Here is a 23,177-nt window from a genome sequence, read left to right as displayed (position 1 = left end):
CTCTCTTCTTTTAAAAGTACTTCTTGTTCATTCCTAGCAGGCTAGAGATACAGGCTGAGGCAGCCACAGAAAGTCATTCTGCTCACACCAAAAACAAGGTGAGCAATTTTCCAAGGGCAGGCACCCCGACCTCTGCTTTTCAGCTTTTTCTTAATAAACCAGTCTCAGAAATTGGACCACAGAAGCTGCTGGTGGCGATCTCTTCTAGTAAATGGGTAAAGGGAAGCTGAGGGAGAAATGGCAAGGATCGGAGAGCCACTCTGATGAGTATCTCTGAAGCGATGCAATTATACTTCCATCTAGAGATAGGAAGGGGTTACCCCCAAGTGCAGCGGCCCAAAACCCAGCAGTGTGCAGTTGGACTCAGGAGTTGGACTCAGGACTGCAGGAGAATAGAGCCACTGCCCAGTGAGCTTTGTAACTCAAAACTATCCCTCCACGGCATGTTGTACATACTCATGAATAACACAACTTCCTGCAACGAGAAAGTGTGAATTCCCATTAAGCAGGGTCTGTTTTCCAATCCACTGTGCTTGCCTCCTTGAGGGCAGAGGAGGGAGAAAACAGCCTTGAACACCATGTGGTCAGTCCCCGCAGGAGGAGAGGTGCAGACAGACATCTGTTCTGCGGTGAGGTGGGGGTTCACTGGTAGCTGTGGTTTATAGAGCGACCACAGACTCGGCCTTGTCAGTTTTCCCTTTGAAGGGATAAACTCAACAGGAGGAACAGTAAACGCAAGAAAGATGATCCCAAAGCTTGTGCTTGGGAATGAGTGACCACAGCCTGCAGGGCTTACCACCTCCTGGCAAATGAAACTGCTTATACTTTGGTGCAGAACCAGGCAAACCCACCCTTGGAAAACTTCCACTACCACTGGGGCATTCCTTTGCTGCCCACTTGAAGCCGGTGAGGCTTCTGTCTTCTGTGTTTGCTCTATTTACATCCACTTCCCTGTGCCTGTGCATAGCCAGGACGCCCCCCTCAACAACTTTCTCCTCCTGACGGGGCTTATGAAAGACGGGCTTTATTTGTCTCTAAATCTTCAGCTGATATTACTCTTCTCTACAACACAGTTGAAATGAAAAAGGATTACTTTATATTTACTTGCGTTTTTGGTGAGAAAAACTAATTTTGAGAAAGAAAGTCCCTACGATGTGAAACACTTTCCCTTCCTTCAAACCCTCTGAAGGGGCAAAAGCAAACCTAAAAGACATACATGCTTTGTCATTGACTTTCTCTGACAGCTGCTTCTTACCGTGTTTTTGAGGGTGACCTTCCTCCAGCATATTCCTTAGTTGTAAGTTGCACTCTCCTTTTATAATCGAATTTAGAGCCAAGCATGGACCAGGCTACCTTTGATAATTAATGACTCTGTGAGTTTGCTGAGTGTGTTATTTAATTAATGGCACTTGCGTTTGGAGTGTGTACAACTCTGTAGCTGAATAAAAGGCTTATTTGCTGAATTATTATAGACATATACTCAAGGATTGTCACACTGAGAATTTGTCGGGGTTTGACACACTTAACAGCCTAATGGGGTTATTATTTTTTTTCTTTTCCACCATTTAAAGGTACTGAATTGGTATAACTTTGTTCTTTTGCCTTTTATATAGGCTCATACTACCATCTGAGAAAATCTGTAGGCTAATGGATAAAAGTCTATTACCTGGAACAGGACGTTTTATAAAAACAAAAAGATGAAACCTTCAATATTATATTTTAAGTATGAAATTGATGTTCAAATAAGTTATAGTCTACTTCAGTTTCTCACACATAGGCTAACCTGAATTATGTTCAAGTTCTACTTGGGACCAAAAGATCACGGGTTGAAACCTGGCAAGAAAACACAGTTGAAAGCTAGTAAGAACAGAGAGTATCTCACATGACCTTGCTTTTCCTGAGACTCCAGTCTTAGAATAAAATGTGTATTGCGGCAAGACAGATATGCACATATGCAAATACCTTCTAAATATCCTGTATGGAAGCATCAACAGGTGAATCTGTATGGACTTGTCTCTATGTGTTAAGTAAGAGACTGAAAATATGAAAGGTCTGGTTTTAAGCTGTGTTGTTTCTAGGCTTTGTCATTCTGTGTGTCTAGGCAAGTTTTATACCGTCTCTGGGCTATAGTTTGTTTCTTTGCAAAGCAATAGGTTGAACCATGTGCTCTTTAAACTCCTTTCCAACCCTAAGAGACTCAAAGTCTCTAATTTTTCCAAGGAGGGATACGAAGCCCAGTGATAGAAGAGTTAGTTGATTGCTTACTTTGGGGACCTGAGGTTCATTTTTTCCCAAAAGAGACCTTTGAGTATATGAAGAGCCATATCTGTATGCCCTGCAAGAGGGCTAGGAGGCTAGTCCGTTCTCTAAAGCACAGCCAGATGGTCCAGGAGACAAGAACTACAGGCAGGGACCTGCTTTCTTCCCTCCCACTGGAGACCCCCACTGACGGAAGACACTGGTTAAAGCATAGAAGGAAAAAAAGCACTATTGTAGACTGGACACTTAAGGAAGGCCTTTCTGAGCAGGTGACATTTCAGTCAAATCCTGAATGGAAGAAGGAAAGAAGGGAGGGTGCTCTAGGCAGATGGGGACTAGAAGTGCGAGGGCCCTGAGATGGGCCATGTTTGATGTGATTCAGTAACAGCAAGGTATCGGGAAGGCTGGAACTGAGAGCCTGAGGGGTTGCCAAGGGAGATGAGACTGGGCTTGATTCTAAGTCCTTTACTGTAGTGTGCAAGGCCTCATGAAATCAGGCCCTGGCTGACTCTCCAAAGTGTAGAAGAGAAGCATGATCTGGCTTCCCATTTAAAAGGATTGTAATTTTAACCCATTTTCTATTTTAATGTGTTCGTTCTCTTGTATGACCTTGGGTGAGTTTGAGGGTACAGATATATATTTTAAGAGTCACAGTCAACAGCTGATGTATAATATTCTATATAAGTTGTATTTTTAACTGCAGTATCATAAAGTCTTACCCAGAACCAAGAGTTACTAGGTTTTGCCGAAAATGTTTTTCTTTTACATTGTTGTACTACTTTTACTTTCAATTGAGTCTTTTTCTTCAAACGGATTAAAGAAATTAAAATTAACCACATACAAGATCTCCCACCTTAAAATTTAAAAAGTGTCCTGATAGATAGATTTTTTGAGAGGAGAGTAATAGAGCAAAACTTCGATAGGGGTATCAAAGAGAAATGCTGATTCACTACATTAGGTATGTTTCTTATTCCAAACTCACGACTTCAGAATCTGCAGGAACCACAAGAGATGGGATGAGAAGCTGGGGACAGAGTTCTAACAGCAGCCCAGACCTCCACAGTGCCAGGATGGGCCATCTGCCTATTAGAAGGGAAAGCTTACGTTTCTCTTAGCAATGACTCTGGCTTATCATTTCTAATTTAACAGAAAAAAATGATTCAAGCAATATCATGTGCTTCTGTGTCTTCAAAGCAATATCACACCATCAATTTGCAGCTCAGCGTACCAACAGTTCTAAACTTTTTGCGAGCTTCGTGGGAACAAGATGTGGAGCTTTAGCAGAGGAAAATTGGTAAGAACATCTAATTACATTCAAAGTCATTTTTGCCTGTCTTAAAGGAATGAAAATGATCTGCCGGTTTTTATAGACCTTCTTGACCTAAAGATATCTGCTGGCAGAAAGAGAATCCTCAATTGGGTTCTTTTAATGCTTTAATTATTACATGATCTATCATCTTACGCACTGACTTGCACCCTTTGAAAAATCTTTTAAATACGCATTAAAATTGATTGGCTAATCCCAGACCTTAGGGTGGCGCTTGGAGGGCATGCAATTGTGTGTGTGGGCACAGGGGGTTAGACAGGAATGACACAGAGTCAACTACTTCATAGCGGGATAAGGTGAGAAATCAATTTGGTCACAGGTACAGTTGACATTGTACTGCCAACTTGCACAGAACTCAGTCACACGCCCGCGCGTTCTTGAATCAGTATTATTGCTTCAACTTCACCATCAGCTCCTATAAGGCAGGGATGAACTTCACCTAGTGTGCCTAGGACAGCATCTTCTGCCTTAAACTTCTCCAAATGATGAGCAAGATGACTTACAGGAACTTCAAATCTACCTCATCCCAGTCTAGGGCTTCTATGTTTGTACACTAAATGGTAGGGAAGAACTCTGATTGGACGAGCTGGAGTCACACGCCCAGAACTGTAGGTTTTGGATGGGATTGGCAGCTCCAAATTCAAATGTCTACTATACTCTATCCTGTACTCTACTTGGATCTCTCAACAATTTTTCAAATGTTTTGCAATCTAAGAGCTAATTGCAAACTCTTGGTGAAAAACCCTATCTCTAGAGGAAGTGCTCACTGAAAGGTCTTGTATGAAGCCCTTGGGAGTCCTCACTGATCCCAAGAGTACAACATCTAATGCGTTACAGTCCAAGGTCGATTAGCCGTGATTCACTCCTGCTGATTGAATGCAGTTTCAGCTTTCAGACACATACTCAGTTTGTAACTGTCGCTGCATAAGGAAACAAGGGATAGCTCTGTTTCCTACAAGGGTTAGGAACACGGATCATCAAATGCTGGCTCTTTTCCGAAGTTAGTGCAGAAGCTAGAGTAAGGTATAACTTGCACCCCAGCTGTATTGGACAATTCTTGTCTTCGGTTAGCTAGAGCTTATGTGGGGGATGATGTTTCTAAATAGAGAGCCACCATTTTTAGTAGAAAGGTAAGTGTGGGTTCCAGAGGCAGACTGCCTGGACTTGAACCCTGACTGTCCATGTATAACCTGAGAGACCTTAGGCAGGCAAGTCACACAGCTGCTGTAAGCCTCACTTTTCACATCTGAAAACCAGGGCAATACTAGAAGGTTGTTGTGGGGTTTAATTGAATAAAATCTGTAAAGTACTTGGTGTAACTTGCCCATGGTAAGCTCTTCATAAGTGGTTTTATTAAGAATTATTAATAATAAAGCATCTTCTCTGTGGTGATCTCCATTGCTCACTTCCTGAAATAACAATTTGTTTGGCCAGAGTGGCCTCTTCAAGTCAGGGAGGATGGTCAGGAGGAGGAGTGCCAACTCCCTGATGTACTGGCAGTGTGTCTATAAAGATTATACACAGCAATTACTCTTTTTTTGTTTAAGCCTATTATGGAATACTTGAATATTCAACCAGCAACAAGATGTCAATCTCTTTCTTCTTTTTCTTCCTGTTTTTTTTTTTTTTTTGGCTTAACTAAAAATTTTTCATTTATCTGATTTGCTTGTTCTTTTGATGGTGAAATATAACACACATACAGAAACATGCAGGAAATGTCTATATGGCTTACAGAATAAATATAAAGCTATAAAGCTAACACATGTCTTGCCAACACCCACGGTGAGGAACAGAACATCGCCAACTCTTCCACTTTCCCACCCCACTCACTCCACATTTCCTTTCCAAATCACGGTTCCCTTCTTTCTTCCCCCGCAAAGGTAACCACTGGCCTGACTTTCATGGTGAGTGCTTCCTTGCTTTCCTTATAATTTTACCTTCTAAATGAATGTATCTCTAAGCACTATAATTGAATTTTGCCTGTTTTTCAACTTTATGTAAATGAAATCACACAGTATGTGTTCTTTTGTGTGTTTCTATTGTTCCACATTCTTGCAAACGCTTGATATTGTCAGTCCTTTTACATTGTGACTATTCTTGTGGGTGTGTAGTGGTATTTTACTGCATTTTAAGCTTATATTTCCCTGATGACTGAAGATTATTGGCCATTTCAATATCCATTTTTTTTGTAAAGTGCCTGTTCAAGTCATTGTGTATTTTCTATCAGGCTGCTGACTTTTTCTTATTAAATAGTAATGTGTTTTTCTTTTCTTCCTTTTTCATTTTATATTGTCCTCTGGACACTAGTCCTTTGTTGATTATATAGGTGGCAAGTACCTTCCCCTCTACTGCAGCTTGTCTCCTCTCTGTCTCAATGGTGTATTTTGACAAGCAGAAGTTCTTAACTTGAATGTAGTCTAATACATCAATCTTTTTTTTTCAGTGGTGCCTTTTGTGTCCTGTTTCAAAAGTCTTTCCCTATAGCAAGATTATGAAGATGTCCTCTTATAATATCTTCAAAGCCTTTAAATTTTACACTTCATGCTTTGAGTTACAATCTGCCTGGAACTGTCTTTTGCATGTGGTGTGAGGTAGGGTTTCTTTTCATTAGTTTTCTACATGGGTATCCAATTTTCCAAGAACTGTCTATTGAAAAGATCTTCCTTTTCTCATGGCTCTGTAGTGTCATTTTTTATCATAAATTAAGTGTTCATATATGCCTGGATTTGCTTCTATGTCCTCTGTTTTGTTCTATTAGTCTATTTATCTTTGTACCAATACCACACTCTCTTAAACTCTTATAGCCTTGTAATAAATCTTGATATCCTATAGAGTGAGCCCCTCCAATCCCTCTAATCTTGTTTTTTCTAAGTCTCTGGCTACATTTCCATACGCATTTTAGAATCAACTTGTCGATTTTTATGAAAACCTATGGGAATTTGGATCTGAGTTGCTGTGGGTTTATAGTCAACTTGAGGAAAATTCTATCTTTATATTAATAACATTCAGTCATTTACTTCTCCATTTATTTAATTTCTCTTTAATGACTGTTAACATTTTATTTTTTTGTCTATAAGCCTTCATATCTGTAATTATTCCTAAGTATCTGATTTTTGATGTTAAAAGCAAACTTTAAAACTTTTCATTTTCTAACTATTGTAGCTGATACAGAGAAATTTAAAACACACACACACACACACACACACACACACACACACCCTTGGATTCAGAGGCCTTGCTGAGTTTACTGAGTAATTCTACTTGTTTCTCTATAGATTCTTTTGGGTTTTCTGCATATATCATATTGTCTACAAATAATGACAGTTTTATTCCTCTCTAATCCTTCTACACCTTTTGTTTATTATTCTCACCTTTCTACACTAGCTAGGACTTCAAACACGTTGTGAAATAGAAGTGTTAATAGTGAATATTTTTATCTGATTTACAATCTCAGATGCATAGTGTTCATTTCATTCCTAAGTATAAAGTCCCTTCTACTTGTAGCTTTCCTAGACCTTTTGAATTTATTAAGTTAGATGTGTAATTTGATCAGTAATTTTATTTGCACCTACTAAGATGATCCTATCATTTTCTCCTTCATTAACCCAGGGAAAGACATCATTTGAAAGTCTAATGTGAAATGAAAGTTGTATTAGTCATGATGTCTTATCCTTTTCCCAAATCGTATGTGTGAGTGCATGCACAATGTGTCTATCATCTGTCTGATATCTCTTAGAATTTTGACATTTGTGTTTCCAAGTGCAATTAGTCTATAGATTTCCATTCTGTAATGTTCTTGCGAGTTTCATTTGTAATGTAAATCATACAACCAACTGGACAATTTAAGAGTTTCTTCCCCCCACCCCACCGCCCCTTTTCTTTGGCAGAATTTGAATAAGGTTCTTATTTATTTCTCAAGTATGCGGTAGAATTCACTAGTAAAGCTATCTGGGCCTGAAAATTTCTTTGTGGGACGGATTTTATTTCAGACTCAGTTTTCTTTAATCAGAATCAAATTTGATTCATATTTTCTTTTTCACTTTTTGTCAGTTTGTGCTAGTTGTATTTTTGAGAAGCTTATCTATTTAATTCAAATTTTCAAATGTATTGCTCTAACATTCCTTTTTAATGACTATAGTATCTATACAGAAGTTTGCCTTTTTCTTTTTAACATGGGTTTTCGTGCCTTCCCTCTTTTCAAAGACCCTACATTTGGCTTCATTGATCCTTTCAATTGCATTTGTGTTTTCTATTTTATTACATTATGATTTATTGTTATTTCCTTCCTCTTAAATTTGTGGTTCTCTTTTTAACGTCTCCAGAAAGATGTTTAGCACATTAACTTACTTTTTTTATTTTTTAAATGTTAATTCTTAATTTTTGTGGGTACATAGTAGGTGAATATATTTATGGAATGCATGAGATGTTTTGACACAGGCATGCAATGTGAAATAAGCACATCATAGAGAACAGGGTAGCACAGTAACTTTCAACTTTTCTTGAACAAGTGCATGCAAGTCATAATTAAAAGTAAATTACCCCTCTCAACACACCTTTAGTTGCATCCCCAAGTTTGAGTTTTCTTCAATCAGTTCAAAATAGTTTCCAACTTCTACTTGATTTCTTCTTGTTTAGTGTAGTGGTGCAATCTTGGCTCACTGTAGCCTCAACCTCCCAGGCTCAAGCCATCCTCCCGCCTCAGCCTCACAAGTCGCTGGGACTACAGGTGCATACCACCACAGTTGGCTAATTTTTGTATTTTTTATAGAGACAGGATTTTGCCATGTTGCCCAGGCTGGTCTTGAACTCCTGAGCTCAAGCAATCCACTCGCCTTGGCCTCCCAAAGTGCTGGGATTACAGGTGTCAGTCATCGCACCTGGCCCTTAGAATTCTTTTAGTATAAGTCTATTGGTGACAAATTTTCAGCTTTCATCAGAAAATGCATGTATCTTACCTTTATTCATGAAGTCATTCATTCATTCGTTCGTTCATTCATTCATTCATTCATTCATTCATATTAACTGGGTATGGAAATCTAACTCAGTAGTTCTTTTGGCTCTTAAACATATCCCATGGTCTTCTGATTTTCATTTTTTTGTAGTTGTTGCTTTTGGTCTAATCATGGCTTCTTTGAAAAGCCAGTGATTTTTTTCCTTAAGTCTACATTTCTCTTTGTTTTTGCTTTTCTGCAATTTTATTGTAATGTGCCTAAGCATGGATTCTTCACTCATGCTTTGATTTTGCTGTGTTTTGGATTTTTGGATTGGTAGCTTTTCCTAGTTCTGAAAAATTGTCAGCCATCATCTCTTTAAATCTAGCTTCCACTGAAACTCTGTTTTCTCTCCCCATGGAAATATGAATAAATATCTATTTGACTTTCCCCTTGTATTTTATCTCTTCTGTCGTCTTTTCTACTTTTTCCTCCACTCTACCTCTACATGGTTCAGTCTGGCATTTTCATATGGCTCATCTTTGAGTTCACTAATTCTCTTTTTGGCTGTGAATAATGTGCTGCTAAATTCATTCATTTGAGTTCTATAATTTTTATTTGGTTATTTTTCTCATGATCTGTGTCTTTTTTTGTAATAAATTCTAGCTCTCTGCTAAACTTAAAAAACAATCTTGTCTTTTCTCTCCATAAATAAACGTAGTTATTTTAACATCTATGTCTGATAATTCCAATTTCCAGGTAACCTGTGATTCTGATCTTGCTTGTATCAATTTCTGTCTTAAGCAGCTTGAGTTGCTATGACAAACTATCACAGACTGGGTAGCTTAAACAATAGAAACTTATTTCTCATAGTCCTGGAAGCTGGGAACTGCAACATCAAGGTGCCAGCAAGGTCGGTTCATTCTGACGCCTCTCCTCTTGGCTTGTGGATGGCCACCATCTTGCTGTGTACTCACTTGGCCCCTTCTTTGAATATGCAAAAAGATAGAAATCTGATGTCTATTCTTATCATTGCACCTACCCCAGCATGGGGGCCCCACCCTTGCGACCTTATCTAAATCTACTTACCTCCTGAAAGCCTACTTCCTAATACCATCACATGGGGGTTAGGGCTTTAATAAATGAGTTGTGGAAGGACACAACATTCAGTCCACAACAACTTGTCTCATCACATGCCTTCTGTGCTTATATGTGTGGGGAGGGCAGTGTGGCATTAGGGGGTACAAACATTCACAAATATACTGGGCATTCTGTTTGGAAACAAATGTGAGACATAATTTCAGGTCTTGGTTGGTATCACTTTCTTCCAGAGAGGATTTTCTGGCTTCTGCCAGGAATTTAATGGACTAGCAATTTGAGAGCACCTTAATTCAATTTCCAGTTGTGAGTTTCTCAACTGTCCAGATGATTTGAAGTTGGGCTGTAGTTGGTGTAAGGGCTCACTCTTATTCCAAGGGTATAACTCTCCCAGATCTTTGAATTCCCACCCAGGGGTGGAGGTTTAGAAAGGACTCTACCATTGGAAAACTGACTTTATTGCTTTATCTCCACCTGCCTCTCTGAGACTCACAAATGCCCTCAATGGAAAAGCAACCTCAAACACGGGGCTCACTTCTGTGGATTTCTATCTTCCCTTGGCTCTTGGTCCTGTAATCTTTTGCTACCTTCCTACTACTTCTAACAGAGTTTTAAAACAATTCTATGTAGTCTTTCTAGTTGAACACAGTGGGAGGACTGAGTCAAACTATTTAGTAATAAAAGCAGAAGACAAACTTTTTTTTTTTTTTTTTTTTTTTTTTTTTTTTTTTTTTTTTTTAGTGGTCTGAAAACATCCTGCTCTACAGATTTAATTCTTTAGTTACTGCTTAAACTAGTTTCTCATGACCTGAATATCCCTATAATTTATCACCTTCAAAATATACTAGAAATCATAGAAAAAATAATTAATTTGTACTATTGGCATGCTGGTTTCCCATTCCATTATTTTGTGTTTTCCTTATAATAACCCTGGGATATAAGTAAAATGCTTTCTCCATCATTGTAATTCAGAGATAAGGAAGGTGAGGCACAAAAGAGCACCATGTCCAGGTTCAGAGAGTAAGTGTGGTGGCAACTATTGATGGGGTTCCACTTTAAATTATTTAAAGATATTTCCACTGAGAGTAGAAACCAAACTGACAAGACAATTCAGATGCCATTCTTAGGTGACTGCAGAGTGTCTTTTTATACTTTCACTCGGTGGTGGATATGCCTGGTGCTTAGGACAGGGGATTGAAAGACAGGTTTCTTGTTGGGAGAGAGAGAGGCACTGGGACATAATTTTCACCAAACTGTAATGTTCATTTTATCAGTCTTTTGTTTTCAAAGCACATTTTAAAAAGTTCTGGGTAAAACACAAGACAAACATTTGCTCTGGAGGACACATTACCTGCCACTTGACTTTTTCTTTTGATTCTGTGTTATTTACATGAAGCTCTAGTAGAGCGGGTAACCCCAGGATAGGGTTGTAAAATGATTATATTAAAGTAAAATAGCCTGGCCAGTGCAGTGAGGGCTGGGGAGTTAAAAGAGGAGGTGGCAGACATTTGTCCCCCGAAGGAGTTGGGTATAAGACAGGAAAAGTTTATTCCCAGGATGGCTTCATCAGCACTCTCTTCCCCTGTCTTTGTATGGTTCCTGGCCTCTCCAAAAAGCATGTTCTGCCTCAATTACCTGTGTAGGAGAAAAGAAGGAAAAACAGGTATCTTGAGGAAGAAGTGGCACATTACATATATTTGGGCTGGGGTCTAATCTTACCCCACTTATACCACTGGGACAAATGGTGACATTTTAATTAACAAGATGTTCCCTACTTAGCTCTGTCCTCTCTTTTCCTCGTGGTTGGGAAGACGTTAGTTTAATCCATAAGACACTCACAGTCTCAATTGCCCACCACTCATGATGAATTTGAGGTGGTAGAATACACTGACCTGCTTCTTAGATACTCAGAGAAGTATTAAAGCCAGAAGGAGCACAATCTAGAGCTGACTTTGCTAGTGTGCCCTGTATTGATGGTCCAGGTTAAGTATGTACATAATAACTTGATTGATGCCCCAGCATGTCAAAATAAGGGAGGATTTATTACGTAAGAAGTGGCCGAGGGACATTTTAGGCACAGGATCAAATGAATTGCATAAATATTAGCTATTATGAAGCAGCGGGATCAAAGGTTATGAATGTGAATTTTCATAGCCTTTCTTCATATTAACCTTCCACACTGTCCAGAAGAGTCTTCTTTCTCACCCTCCCTTCAGGTAGAGAGACAAAAGGGCAACACTGAAAGAAGCACACTATATAGAGTGGAGAGAAGCAAGTAGAAAAAGAAAAGAAATGCCTTGGCCGGGCGCGGTGGCTCAAGCCTGTAATCCCAGCACTTTGGGAGGCCGAGACAGACGGATCACGAGGTCAGGAAATCGAGAACATCCTGGCTAACCCGGTGAAACCCTGTCTCTACTAAAAAAAATACAAAAAACTAGCCGGGCGAGGTGGCGGGCGCCTGTAGTCCCAGCTACTCGCGAGGCTGAGGCAGGAGAATTGCGTAAACCCGGGAGGTGGAGCTTGCAGTGAGCTGAGATCCGGCCACTGCACTCCAGCCTGGGCGGCTCCATCTCAAAAAAAAAAAAAACCAGAAATGTCTTAGGAGAAGAAAGATTTAGAAAGTTTTTGCTATATAAGAGTATGCAGATTAATATGCAGTTATCCATTTCTGGAGATGAGGATGAAAATGATGAGGGTGACAGTGACAGGGTTTATTTTATTGTATTACCATTTGATTGTATCACCATTTTGCAAGACGTAAGTAAAGTCTGAAACTCTTAAAAAATTATCTTTGGCTATTTAGATTATACTTTTCTGAAAAGAACTCCGTGCTAATGGATCATGTAGTTTCAAGACTCACATGCGTTAAAATTACTTCAGGACACTAGTCATTTTTCAATTACCAGTAGAAATAAATCTCAAAGGAAGAGTCTGCAGATTCTTGAGCCATCAATGGCCTGTAGGAAATCTTTTGAACAACTGGGTACATGTTAGAGAAAGTTAGGTCTTGTTAAAACATTTTTAAAATAATTAAACTAAGCCAAATATCCATTTTGGATCCATGGGATAAACTGTCTCATAGAATGTTTCTAAAGGGAGGTTTTTAAAGTGTAGTTGGATGGTCACTATTTTAAGTTATTGTAACATAAATCATTTAATGAGACATTTGATTTGATGGTTTTTCAAGTTTCCATGATTCTGTGGTTTATTATTCCCAATTTAGGCACAGGGAGTTGGTTTATATTTATCTAATCGAGGTAATAGAGTATTTAATTTCCTGTCACTCAAGCCAGATTCTAGAAATGTAATCTAAATAGAATGAGGCAAGAGGCAGCCAGATCCAATAGAAATTAGACTGGAGAAGTAGGGAAAAACTAACTGAAATCTCCCTTCTGGCTTCTTTTAAAACAATGGGTCCTTTGTCAGGCAAAGAGCTTTTTGAACACACTAAAGTATCTTTAGCCTTAAAAGAAGGATCTTCTCTTGTACCTGTATCCTAAAGAAAATCTATTTTCATAACAATTTGGGAACAGCTGAAAGAGTTTCATAATTGTTGTAAAACTTGGGGATGGCTGAAACACTTAAATTGGTATTGAGCTCCTCACATGGGGATTATCTAGTGGGTTTAAGATTAAATTGGTGATGAAGTTGAATTTAAAATCCACCTTTCCCTCAAGAAAATATGAGAGTACTATGATCAGCTTCCTGGGTCTTTCTCATTAAAGGCTTCTGTGCTGACAGTGGAACATCCCTGAGGTGGTTGAGATTTGGGGTAGATTTCAAAAGGTACAATTTACAGACCAGAACATGTGCTAAATAGGCAAACCCGTCCTTTCTCAAGCACCTTGACTGTCCACAATTATGATATAAGAGTGATCCAGTGGCTGAAATTATGGTGATTTTTCAAAAACGCCAGTGTCGAAATTTTGCCTTGACAGTACATCTATAACTACTAATAATGCTGTTTTGGGCTGACTCAGTTGCTTTGAAATTGCACGGCCCCATTATGAGTAAATGAGAGGCAACCAATTATCTATAAAATAACGACGTGCACAGAGGAGAGCTTGATGAATTACAAGTGAGCTCTGCTGACACAACAGGGTGTGGAAACCTTCCCTGCTCTGACTTTCCATCAGAATTAGGGGTGATGCTTGCATATTTTACCAACAACATATCCCCCTCAATTCTAATGTGAAATGGGAGAGGGGAAGATGGGGAGATGGCAAAATCTTCCCCCACTAGTCACTAGGACACATGCCATTGCTTTAAAATTAAGTAGAAAAACTGCTTGGCTGTATAGAGACAGCAAATCCAAGTATCAATAGGTGCGTAAAGAATTACCATCCTCCAGGAAGGAGGCAATGTCAGATAAGAAATGCAGGTCTCCTGTCATCTGATGTGATTTAGAACATAGACTAAAAGAGCCATTGCAAATCCCTTATCCCGGAACTCAGTCCAGTGTGTAGGGAGCCAATGCATAAATTCACCTATGCAGAGAGCAGACGCTGAATTCCTGGAACCAAAGGATTGCCAGCCTCATCAAGGATCTGTCACGTGGTGAGTGAGACCACTGCAGCTTCATTCAGCAACCCTTGAGCTGTTGAGCTCCTTGTGCATGGTGAAGGCAATAACCCTTTCTCACTATTGCTCAAGAAACTGCAATTCAAAGTCATTTTCTGTTAGGCAAAGGATACAGAGAGCAGCTAAAACACCAAAATCTCCTGGAAGATATGGGAAGATAAAGGGAGTTCTTCTACGCAATTAATCCGATGTTGGTGTCTTGATGGCTTCAAGAGGCTGAGGAGACAGTACATAGTTTCAGAATGTTTACTTTTGTTGTCCTAATGTTACTCTTGCTATGCTGAGGATTAATTCTTTATATGTAAAGAAGATATAGAACATAATACTTAAAAAGGAGTTGCTAGGTGTATTAGTTTGTTCTCATGCTGCTAATAACAACATACCCAAGACTGGGTAATTTATAAAGGAAAGAGGTTTAATGGACTCACAATCATGGAGGAAGGCAAAGGAGGAGCAAAGGCACATCTTAATGGCAGCAGGCAAGACAGCATAGGCAGGGAAACTGTACTTTATAAAACCATCAGCTCTCGTGAGACGTATTCACTATCAATCATGAGAACAGCATGGGAAAGACCCTCCCCCTTGATTCAGTTACCTCCCACTTGGTCCCTCCCATGACATGAGAAGATTATGGGAGCTACAATTCAAGATGAGATTTGGGTGGGGAAACAGCCAAATCATTTAACTAGGTATGTCCACCCCAAACATTAAATCAAAAACAGCTTTTTGGTCTTATAGTCCTTATTCTTATATAGGGCATCTCTGGATATAGGTGTTTACATTCTTCTTTGCAACCTGTCGGTTTTAAGATAGACTGTTGGCAAGTAAAATGTCAGTGGCAAGCACTGAAATTTGACTCATCGGCCCTAGGGAAGCTGACTCGTTGGTTTTCCCCCATGTACCTTGCCTTCTTGATATGCCTGGGGGTGGGGGGGCAGGTATGGGGTGGGGGTGGGAGAAGGAGTACTGATTTAGGGTTGAAGCAGGTCTAAAGCCAGCTTGCTCTGGGTTTAAGATCTGGCCTCCACTGATGTTTCTCCAAAGTTGGGAGTCATATTCCTGTTTAAGATAATCTTAAGTGATCTACATTGAATCTCTGAGTAGGTTATTGTCTTTAATCCTTCTGAATATGCCAAATGGAGAGTTTCAGTTTAGTGCTAGAATTAAATGCCCTTCTAATGGTGGCTAGCTTCATTTTTTAACAGAGACTGAATCTCACTCCTAGTAGCTAAGGCAAGCAACTATGCAGAGCTGGAAATCATCAGCATCGTTTTTCTCTTATGTTTATTTTTATGCTTAACTTCTAATTACAAGTAGTACTTGCTTTTCATTGAGGCTGAAATATAAAGTTTAAGATAAATGTACTAAAATTTAAAAAGTGAATCAAGTAAATAATGCTCTAAGTGGTCCACAAAGATAAGAAAAATCATGACAAAATGGGAATGAATGCAATTTGGAAAACACTGTATTTGCCCAAAGTCATGTTTATTTAGGCATGTGGTCAGATGGTAGACAAAAGAAAGAGGGAGGTCAGCCTAGGCAGGAACCAGCATGATCTGAAAAACTTGCAAGTAGAACAAAGTTGGTTGGGGAATACAGGCCCATTTTGGTTTCTGCTACCTGGCTGTAGTGTGACCAGGGAGGCAGGTGCTGGACAGGGTTGTATTAACAAGGCAGGTAAGGAAGTCCAGCAGGTGAGGAGGTGGGAGGTCCTCAAGGCAGAAATAGGCCAGTAGATAAGGTGAGGAGGCTAAAAAGACTATTTGGAGGGTACAAGGAGAGATGGGACAGGGAGAAGGAAGTGGCTAGAGAGATGAGCTCTTTTAGCAAGGAGGGCAATACACAGACTAAAAGAGAATGGCCTTTCGGGCGGGATTGCCTGGGTTCAAATCTGAGCTTTGCCACTTACCATTGATTGGCCTTGAACTAATACTTAACATCCCTAAGACTTAGCTTTCTCATCACTTGTAAGACAGGATAATAACAGAGTCTATATCTTATAAATTCTTAGCAAGTGTTGGCTACTGTTATCAATTCCAGGGCTGAGCCCTATCATGTCTGCCTCTGTGCATGTTGAGAACCGTGTGGTTTTGCAGAGTGAGCACCATGAATGTCTTTAAACTTGCTCTGCCTAAGACTAACTTGCTGCTGAGGGAATAATCACGAAAGCTGGGGAAGGTCAAGTCTATCTGAACTTCAGATTAACAAGTTTTAAAATATAGCTATGTCCATATATTTCATAATTGCCCTATTTATTAACACATTTCAGGAATTTCAGGAGTTTCATGAACCACTTAATGTATAAAAATTCAATATGTAGACACATCTTTTTTTTTTTTTGAAAAGGGGAGAAATAAGCAGGTGGACCAATCCAATGATTGAATTTCCTTTAAAAAAATTACTATAATAGGTTTGTTGCCTAATGCATGGCAAGACAATACGCCGAGACACAGGGTTGCAGCAGAGAAGGAAGTTTAATCATAAGGCTGCTGAATAAGGAGACAGGGGAAAACCTCAAATCTGCCTGTCTGAGCCATTTAGGTCTTAGGTATTTTAAGGGGGTTGGACCGAGGTAGGGGATCATTGAAGAATACAGGATGAAGTCACAGGATGGTGAGATGAAGAAACTGCGTTTTCATGCTGATTCAGTTCCTCATGGGGAGGGGGATCTTCAAACTGGTTGGCATTAGCTCTTTTGCTGGAATTCAGGATCTGAAAAACATGTTAAGCAATTTTTAACAAACAAAAGCCTTATGATTCTAACATCAGAAATCTTCTCTGTAGGAACAATGAGGAGGCAAATTGTTGGTATCTGGTGCTCTGTGACTTTGGTTACGAAGAAGTGGGCCGAAGTGGGCCAAAGTGCAGCCTGATTAATGCTTAATTACAACCATATTTCTGTTCGGAACCCAGCATGTAATTCTTGTTAACCCTGTGAGGATGGTTTCAATAGAATGTTTCCTTTGTCCTTAAAGGGAAGTGTATTTAGTCCCACTATACTCCAGGTAATGATGATACTCTTGGCAAAATCTTAGGACCCTAAGTGGTTTGCCACCTCGCAACCTATAGTATCCATCCTAGTCTTAGTTACCACATCTGACTGCTGGGAAGACTGAGGGTGATTTGTTTGTCTGTACACAAAAAACCTTTAAAGAGAAATACAAATGTTAGTTAACTTAAAAATCCAAAGATACAGTGGCAATAGTTTGTGTAACAAGTTAAGGTAAATATCGTTCTGGTAAGATGTACAAGGGAAGTCAATTTACCTGGAAGACAGGAAATGGCAGGCCTCAAGGCAAGACAGAAACAAAAACTGACAAAGCAAAGCCTACAGGAAACTTGGGTAATAAGTTTGAATCTTCTTAAAGTGTCTAGAAAATGCATTCTAAGACAAAATCCTACAATTCAGCAAGCCTTGGGAAAAAGCCTAAAGCTTTCTAGCCTCTACCTGAAAATACCCACTACAGTAGGAAACCCAGGAGAAAAAATTCAACCTAGGCAGTCAAGTCTGAGGTATTGTCACCCCATTTAAATTTGAACAGGGCACTCTAAAATGACATACTGGCCTTCATAAGAGGAATAGAAAGAGGTTTGTAGTTATGCCCATGGGCCTATGTTCTTAGGTAAACTAGCTTGATCCTTAAAAAATGAGAGAGAGATGGTGAACAGTGGAAAAGGTTAAAAATAAAATATGAAAGACAGCCTCTGCTATAGCACTTGCCATATTGAGTGCAGAGCTGACAAACTTATGACATGGGAGAATGAAATAAGCTTTCTAGAATGCAAGGATCTGAGTACAACACCATGTTTGAACAACAGTAGGGGAAAAGGTAGTCTGGGTCTTTAAGTATTTAGAATACGCTAAAAAGAGGGCCTGGGAGAGAAAGGCCAAGTGCACATATATTTAAAGCTATCCAGTAAAGACTTACATTTCAAAGTGAAATCAGAATACGATGAATGTGTTTTCTAGCTTAAAATCATGATCACTAAGTGGTTGATACAATTTTTTCCAATCAATTGCTACCAGCATTTGCTCACTAATTTTGTTTTTTATTTATATCTGATCTACTTCTGCAACTTATAACATGAACATATTTATTCACAGGCCAGATGAAGAACTGCCTATTTCTAATTTGGAGTTATCTAATTCTAAAAAGGAAAAAGAAACTATTTATAGGAGAGGATCTGTAACTGGGGTCCATGGGAGTTTATTAACAAGTTTGCCAGAAAAAATACAAGATACAAGTTAAATTTGAATTTGAGATAAACAAGTAATTTTTTTAGTCTAGATATATGCCAGTATTGCATGGTAACCCTATGTTTATAAACAAATTTCAGAGAGATAGATACATTTATCTCTCTCTCTCTCTTTTTTTTTTTTTTAGATGGAGTCTCCCTCTGTCACCCAGGCTGGAGTGCAGTGACGCAATCTCAGCTCACTGCAACTTCTGCTTCCCAGGTTCAAGCGGTTCTCCTGCCTCAGCCTCCCAAGTAGTTGGGATTATAGGCATGAGCCACTGTTCCTGGCCATTTTTAATGCTTTTTGTTTACAGACCAAACACATCACCCTCAGTCATTCCAGCAGTCTACTATGGGAACTGAGACTAGGAGGGATAATATAGATTGCCAGATAGATCTAGGCATGAGTTCCTTAGACACTGTATAAAAATTTGGAGTAGAAGCATTTTGACAAGGAAATTGGCTATAGCTATCTTTCTACCAGTCTTAAACCTATTATCTCTCAAGAGTTAGCCATCATTAAGGCAAAGATTAATTCTATCAAGCCTTGACTTTTCCCTGTGGCCTAAGCTTCCTAGCAGCTGTACAAAAAGAGAAATGTGAAGGGCAATTTACCAAATAGCAACTGAAGAGAAGAGTCCTCTCAGTGAAAACAGAGGAGTTTGCCTGGGGGCGTGGTAGAGAGGCAGAGAAAGCTGGTTTACAGGGTCTCGCAGACAGACTTGAGCCTGAGGGCCATGTCACACCTTAAGGTGGGGTTGACCTTTTAAACAAAAAGTTGTGCATGACAGAAGGTCTGCTTTGTGAACACTGGATTCTGGAGGAGCACCACCACAGGAAAGACTGGAGAAAGTTGGTGGTGGGGTGGGGGCACTGGCTTGGAAGAAGGGCGTGAAGAGGCAGGTGGAAGAGACTAGGAGGCTGGGAATACAGTACTCAAAGGCCAGGGTTTTCTCCCCTGCAGCTTGCAGCCACCACCCAAGGATGCTGGTGGTGTTTTTGTGCATCTCCATTCTGAGAGTGCAACCTCTTTCCTGAGGTCCATGGGAGGGTCTGGGTGATGACAACATGCAGTCTTTACCTGTGTCACTGAAAGTAGACCCGCAGAGCTGCAGCTTCTTCTGCCATTTCCTCCTCTGATCTCCAAGAGACTGGGGAGTCCTCCTCTTCCTTGTCATGTTTCTGGAGCTTTGGAGAAAAAAAATGGAAGAGGCTCTTTCATGGGCCCTTGGGATCTCCTTGAAGAAATTTTGGGGGACTGGGGGAGACTGAACACAATTTGCAAATTAGAGGCCAGTAGGTGTATCATCTTTTAATTGTTTCAGTTGCCAAAACTTGCAAATGGAGGGGCTTTACACAAGAATCCACATTTAAAACAATCGGATCATTTGCCTTCTTGTAATCATCTACTGAGGCTGAGAGGGGTGATGATATGATATAGGTCTGTGTCCTTGCCCACATCTCATGTCAAATTAGACTCCCCAGTGTAGGAGGCAAGGCCTAGTGGCAAGTGATTGGACCATCAAGGCAGAATTTCCCGTTGGTGCTGTTCTCATGACAGTGAGTTATTGGGGGATCTTATTGTTTAAAAGTGTATAGCACCTCCCTTCACTCTCTCTTCCTCCTGCTCCAGCCATGGAAGACGTGCCTGCTTTCCCTTCCACCATGATTGAAAGTTTCCTGAGGTCTCCCCAGCCATGCTTTCTGTACAGCCTGAGAAACCATCAGCCAATTAAACTGCTGTTCCTTATAAATTACCCAGCCTCAGGTAGTTCCTTATAGCACTGTAAGAATGGACTAATACAGGTGGTCACAGATTGGGATGAAGTGGGGGAATGGGGTGCATTTGCCATTCCCATAATCTCCCCCACACTCTTCTAATTTTCTTATGTTTCATAGGCACCATTCATTTATTTTACTTCCTGGATTTTGAAGGCATTGAGTTTGCCACCAACCCATAATCCCTCCTTCAAGGTGGGCTGTGGTTTACCTCTTACTCTCTTTGGTTCAGACTCTCTTACATGAGCTCTGCGCAGTTTTGTTCAGTGAACAAAATTTATGATAATAACACAAGGGCCATGAGAACTGAGTAAGTAATAAGTATTTCCATTAAAAGAGGCTTCAAGTAGGGAAACAGTAAAAGAGATTACATGAGAAAACAACTTACAAAAAATTAACAATTGGTCTCAAAAGTAACACTTGAATCATTTTAAATTCCTCCTCAGATTACAGGTATATTTATTTTAAAAAGTTGTGTGTATGTCTCAGATTTACATATAGAGTAAATACAACTGCAATTCTATCACAGAAGATGTTCTCACAACGCTCTTCCTTAGAAAAGCTCAATTTTCTCCCTTAACCTCCTATTATGATTCAATTTAATTAACTAAATTTCTTGTTCCTGTGTGTGGCTGTATACATGGTAAAATGCTGCAGGTTATCCGTTCATTCTTCGTGGGAATGCAAAGTGTAGTATTTTGTGTTATGTGTTAAAAGTCATTTGGGATTGAGACAATTTAATAGCACCAATGATAGCTAGCATTTATGATGTGAAAGGTGCACATTATTTCTTTGATATACATTATTTCGTTTAATCCTTACAATAACTCATAAAACTGATGCTACTTAACCCCATGTTACTGTGGAGGAAACTGAGTTCTAAGGAAGTTCATACCCTGGTCCAAAGATCACCCAGCTAGGTAGTGGTAGGTGCCAGTATTATCCCCAACAACTTTTGCCTTTTTATTTATCCTGAAGGATCTACAGTGTCCCTAATGACCATTCCACGGATACTGTTCCACTCTCTTTTGTAAAAGGTCAACTTAACAGATATTAAAATGTCAACTTTTTAAAAGTTGATCCTTTAAAAATAATTTTGCCAACTCAGCAAAAAGTCTATCAACTAATATAATGACTTTTGCTATCTCAGGCTCCAAACTCTAAATTTAACCTAGAGGCCTTTACCCTGGCAGCTTGCAGCAGATGGAGAAATTTCCCCATTTATTGCAGCTCAACGTTGATACAGAAGGCAAAACAGTGAGGGAACCATAGCCTTGCACTCCAGCTGAGCTATATTTCCATTCCTGGTAAGTTTGAGCCTAAATGAGGCTCATTAGCATATAACCGGGCCACAAATACGTTTATGAGGGTCATGGATCTTCCCTTCAGAATTTGGCTGCCAGCACGCTGGTTTTACATTTTGCCATGTAGATTTAATTCTCCTTAGTGGAAGAAAACCACATTAAGAAGTCATTTCCTTTCTTGCAGAGGCAAACATGCCGCAGTTGCTACAGGCAAGTCAAACAGGATTGCTATTCTTCTACTCAAGAACTAATTTTCATTTTGATACTACCTTGAGGTCTGTTATAAATCCATCTTATAACAATTCAATAGGATGACAAAGAGACATGCAAAGCCCAGGAAACACGGCCTTCCCACTTCTGCTACTGCCATTGGAAGACACGGAAATCAAGCATTAAGTGGCCTCATCAACACAGATCATACCAGATGAATCCAAATAATTTAGAGCCTGTGAATGTTAATGCCTTCCTGGTTATTAGGCGACCGTCTGTTATTGTCATATGCTTTACAGATGGCAACATTGTGCCAACCCTTGGAAGTTGTTTTTGGGAAACAGGAAATAAATAAAACGAAAACTAATCATCTTTGCAAAAACTGTTGTACATAGCTTTTAAAAGTCATGAGATTTCCCTCCTAAAAGCCCCAGATGGAAGCATGTGGTTCTGTTTAGAACAGCGGCGCTCAACCCTGGTTGCCCATTGTAATCATCTAGGAAGCTTTAAAAAAATGTAACCCACCCCAGGGATTCTGATTTAATTGGTCTGGGGCAGCTTGGCTTTGGGGATTTAAAACAAAACTTCCCAGTCAATTCTAAGGTGCACTTATTGTTGAGAATCACTGCTTTTGGGAGAAGTGTATAGATAGAGCTAGAGCCCACACACATATAGAAAGAATATGTTCGCCTTTAAGCACATTGCTTCTGATCCTATCAACAGTGCCACTGCTGTCCTTTGCAAACCTTGCCCTAGAACTGCTTTTCTTCTATTTATGCTCTGTCCATGGGATGTCTGGCCTACAAGGCTTGTCTTAGCAACACTAAGATGCAGAACTAAGATGCGGATGCACTTCAGGAGCCTTTAAATATTTTTAATCTCCGCAGAAATAGGGAGCCTGGGAAAGGCCGTGGTAGGCAAGACTTGTGTCCTAGAAGATCCACCCAGGTGACTTGAAGATTAAAAATGCTACAGTTTGGAGTAAAGTTCCGTTTCCCTAAAGCAACCCAAGAACCTGGTGGCTACAAATTCTTGCCTGGCTAACAGAGAGAAAGCCCTAATGATCTTAAATAGTAGTTTATCCAAAAGGCACTATTTGCCGTGGGTGAACTTTAATGGAGGAGTTTCACTTCCGATAAGCCTTCCAGAGGGACAGACCTAGCACTGCAATGCTGAACCAGACAGACTCCTTTATTGTTCTCCTGGGGCACCCAGGTAGGGAGGGTAGACACCAAAAGGCTGATTCTTAGTGAGATGGGATTACAAAATGGGAAGGGTGCCGGATAGAGCTAGCCCCATTGCAAAGGCTTTCAAGTATCACCCTGGTTTCACAAAGAAACGTTATGATAAAGAGTGATGGAGGGAAAGAGATTATCCATGGATCATCCAAAAATGGCTCTCCAAGAAGGCGAGAGTTAGGTCTGAGCTTGAACAACGAGAAGAACAAGT

At 39.9% G+C, this 23,177-nt stretch overlaps 1 protein-coding gene across 19 annotated transcripts in view; it reads right to left on the bottom strand.

The window, feature by feature from the left end:
* Positions 1 to 16,651: 16,651 nt before the first annotated feature.
* The window catches only part of FHIT (fragile histidine triad diadenosine triphosphatase), a 1,487,995-nt gene continuing 1,481,469 nt past the window's right edge, over positions 16,652 to 23,177 (bottom strand). For 17 of the 19 annotated variants that reach the window (XM_021933567.2, XM_017954322.3, XM_021933552.2 and 14 more), the window contains 2 exons: positions 19,517 to 19,623; positions 16,652 to 16,908 (listed from right to left, as the gene is read on the bottom strand). In XM_021933567.2, coding sequence (XP_021789259.1) covers positions 16,883 to 16,908; positions 19,517 to 19,623 — 133 coding nt within the window. In that variant the 3' untranslated portion in view covers positions 16,652 to 16,882. Of the gene's footprint in view, positions 16,909 to 19,516; positions 19,624 to 23,177 lie in introns of those variants that run through there. The other 2 variants (XM_017954310.3, XM_017954304.3) reach the window with 2 other exon arrangements.

This window comes from Papio anubis, chromosome 2 (genome assembly GCF_008728515.1).
Source record: "Papio anubis isolate 15944 chromosome 2, Panubis1.0, whole genome shotgun sequence".
NCBI lineage: Eukaryota > Metazoa > Chordata > Mammalia > Primates > Cercopithecidae > Papio > Papio anubis.
This window is presented reverse-complemented; position numbering and strand designations above follow the sequence as displayed.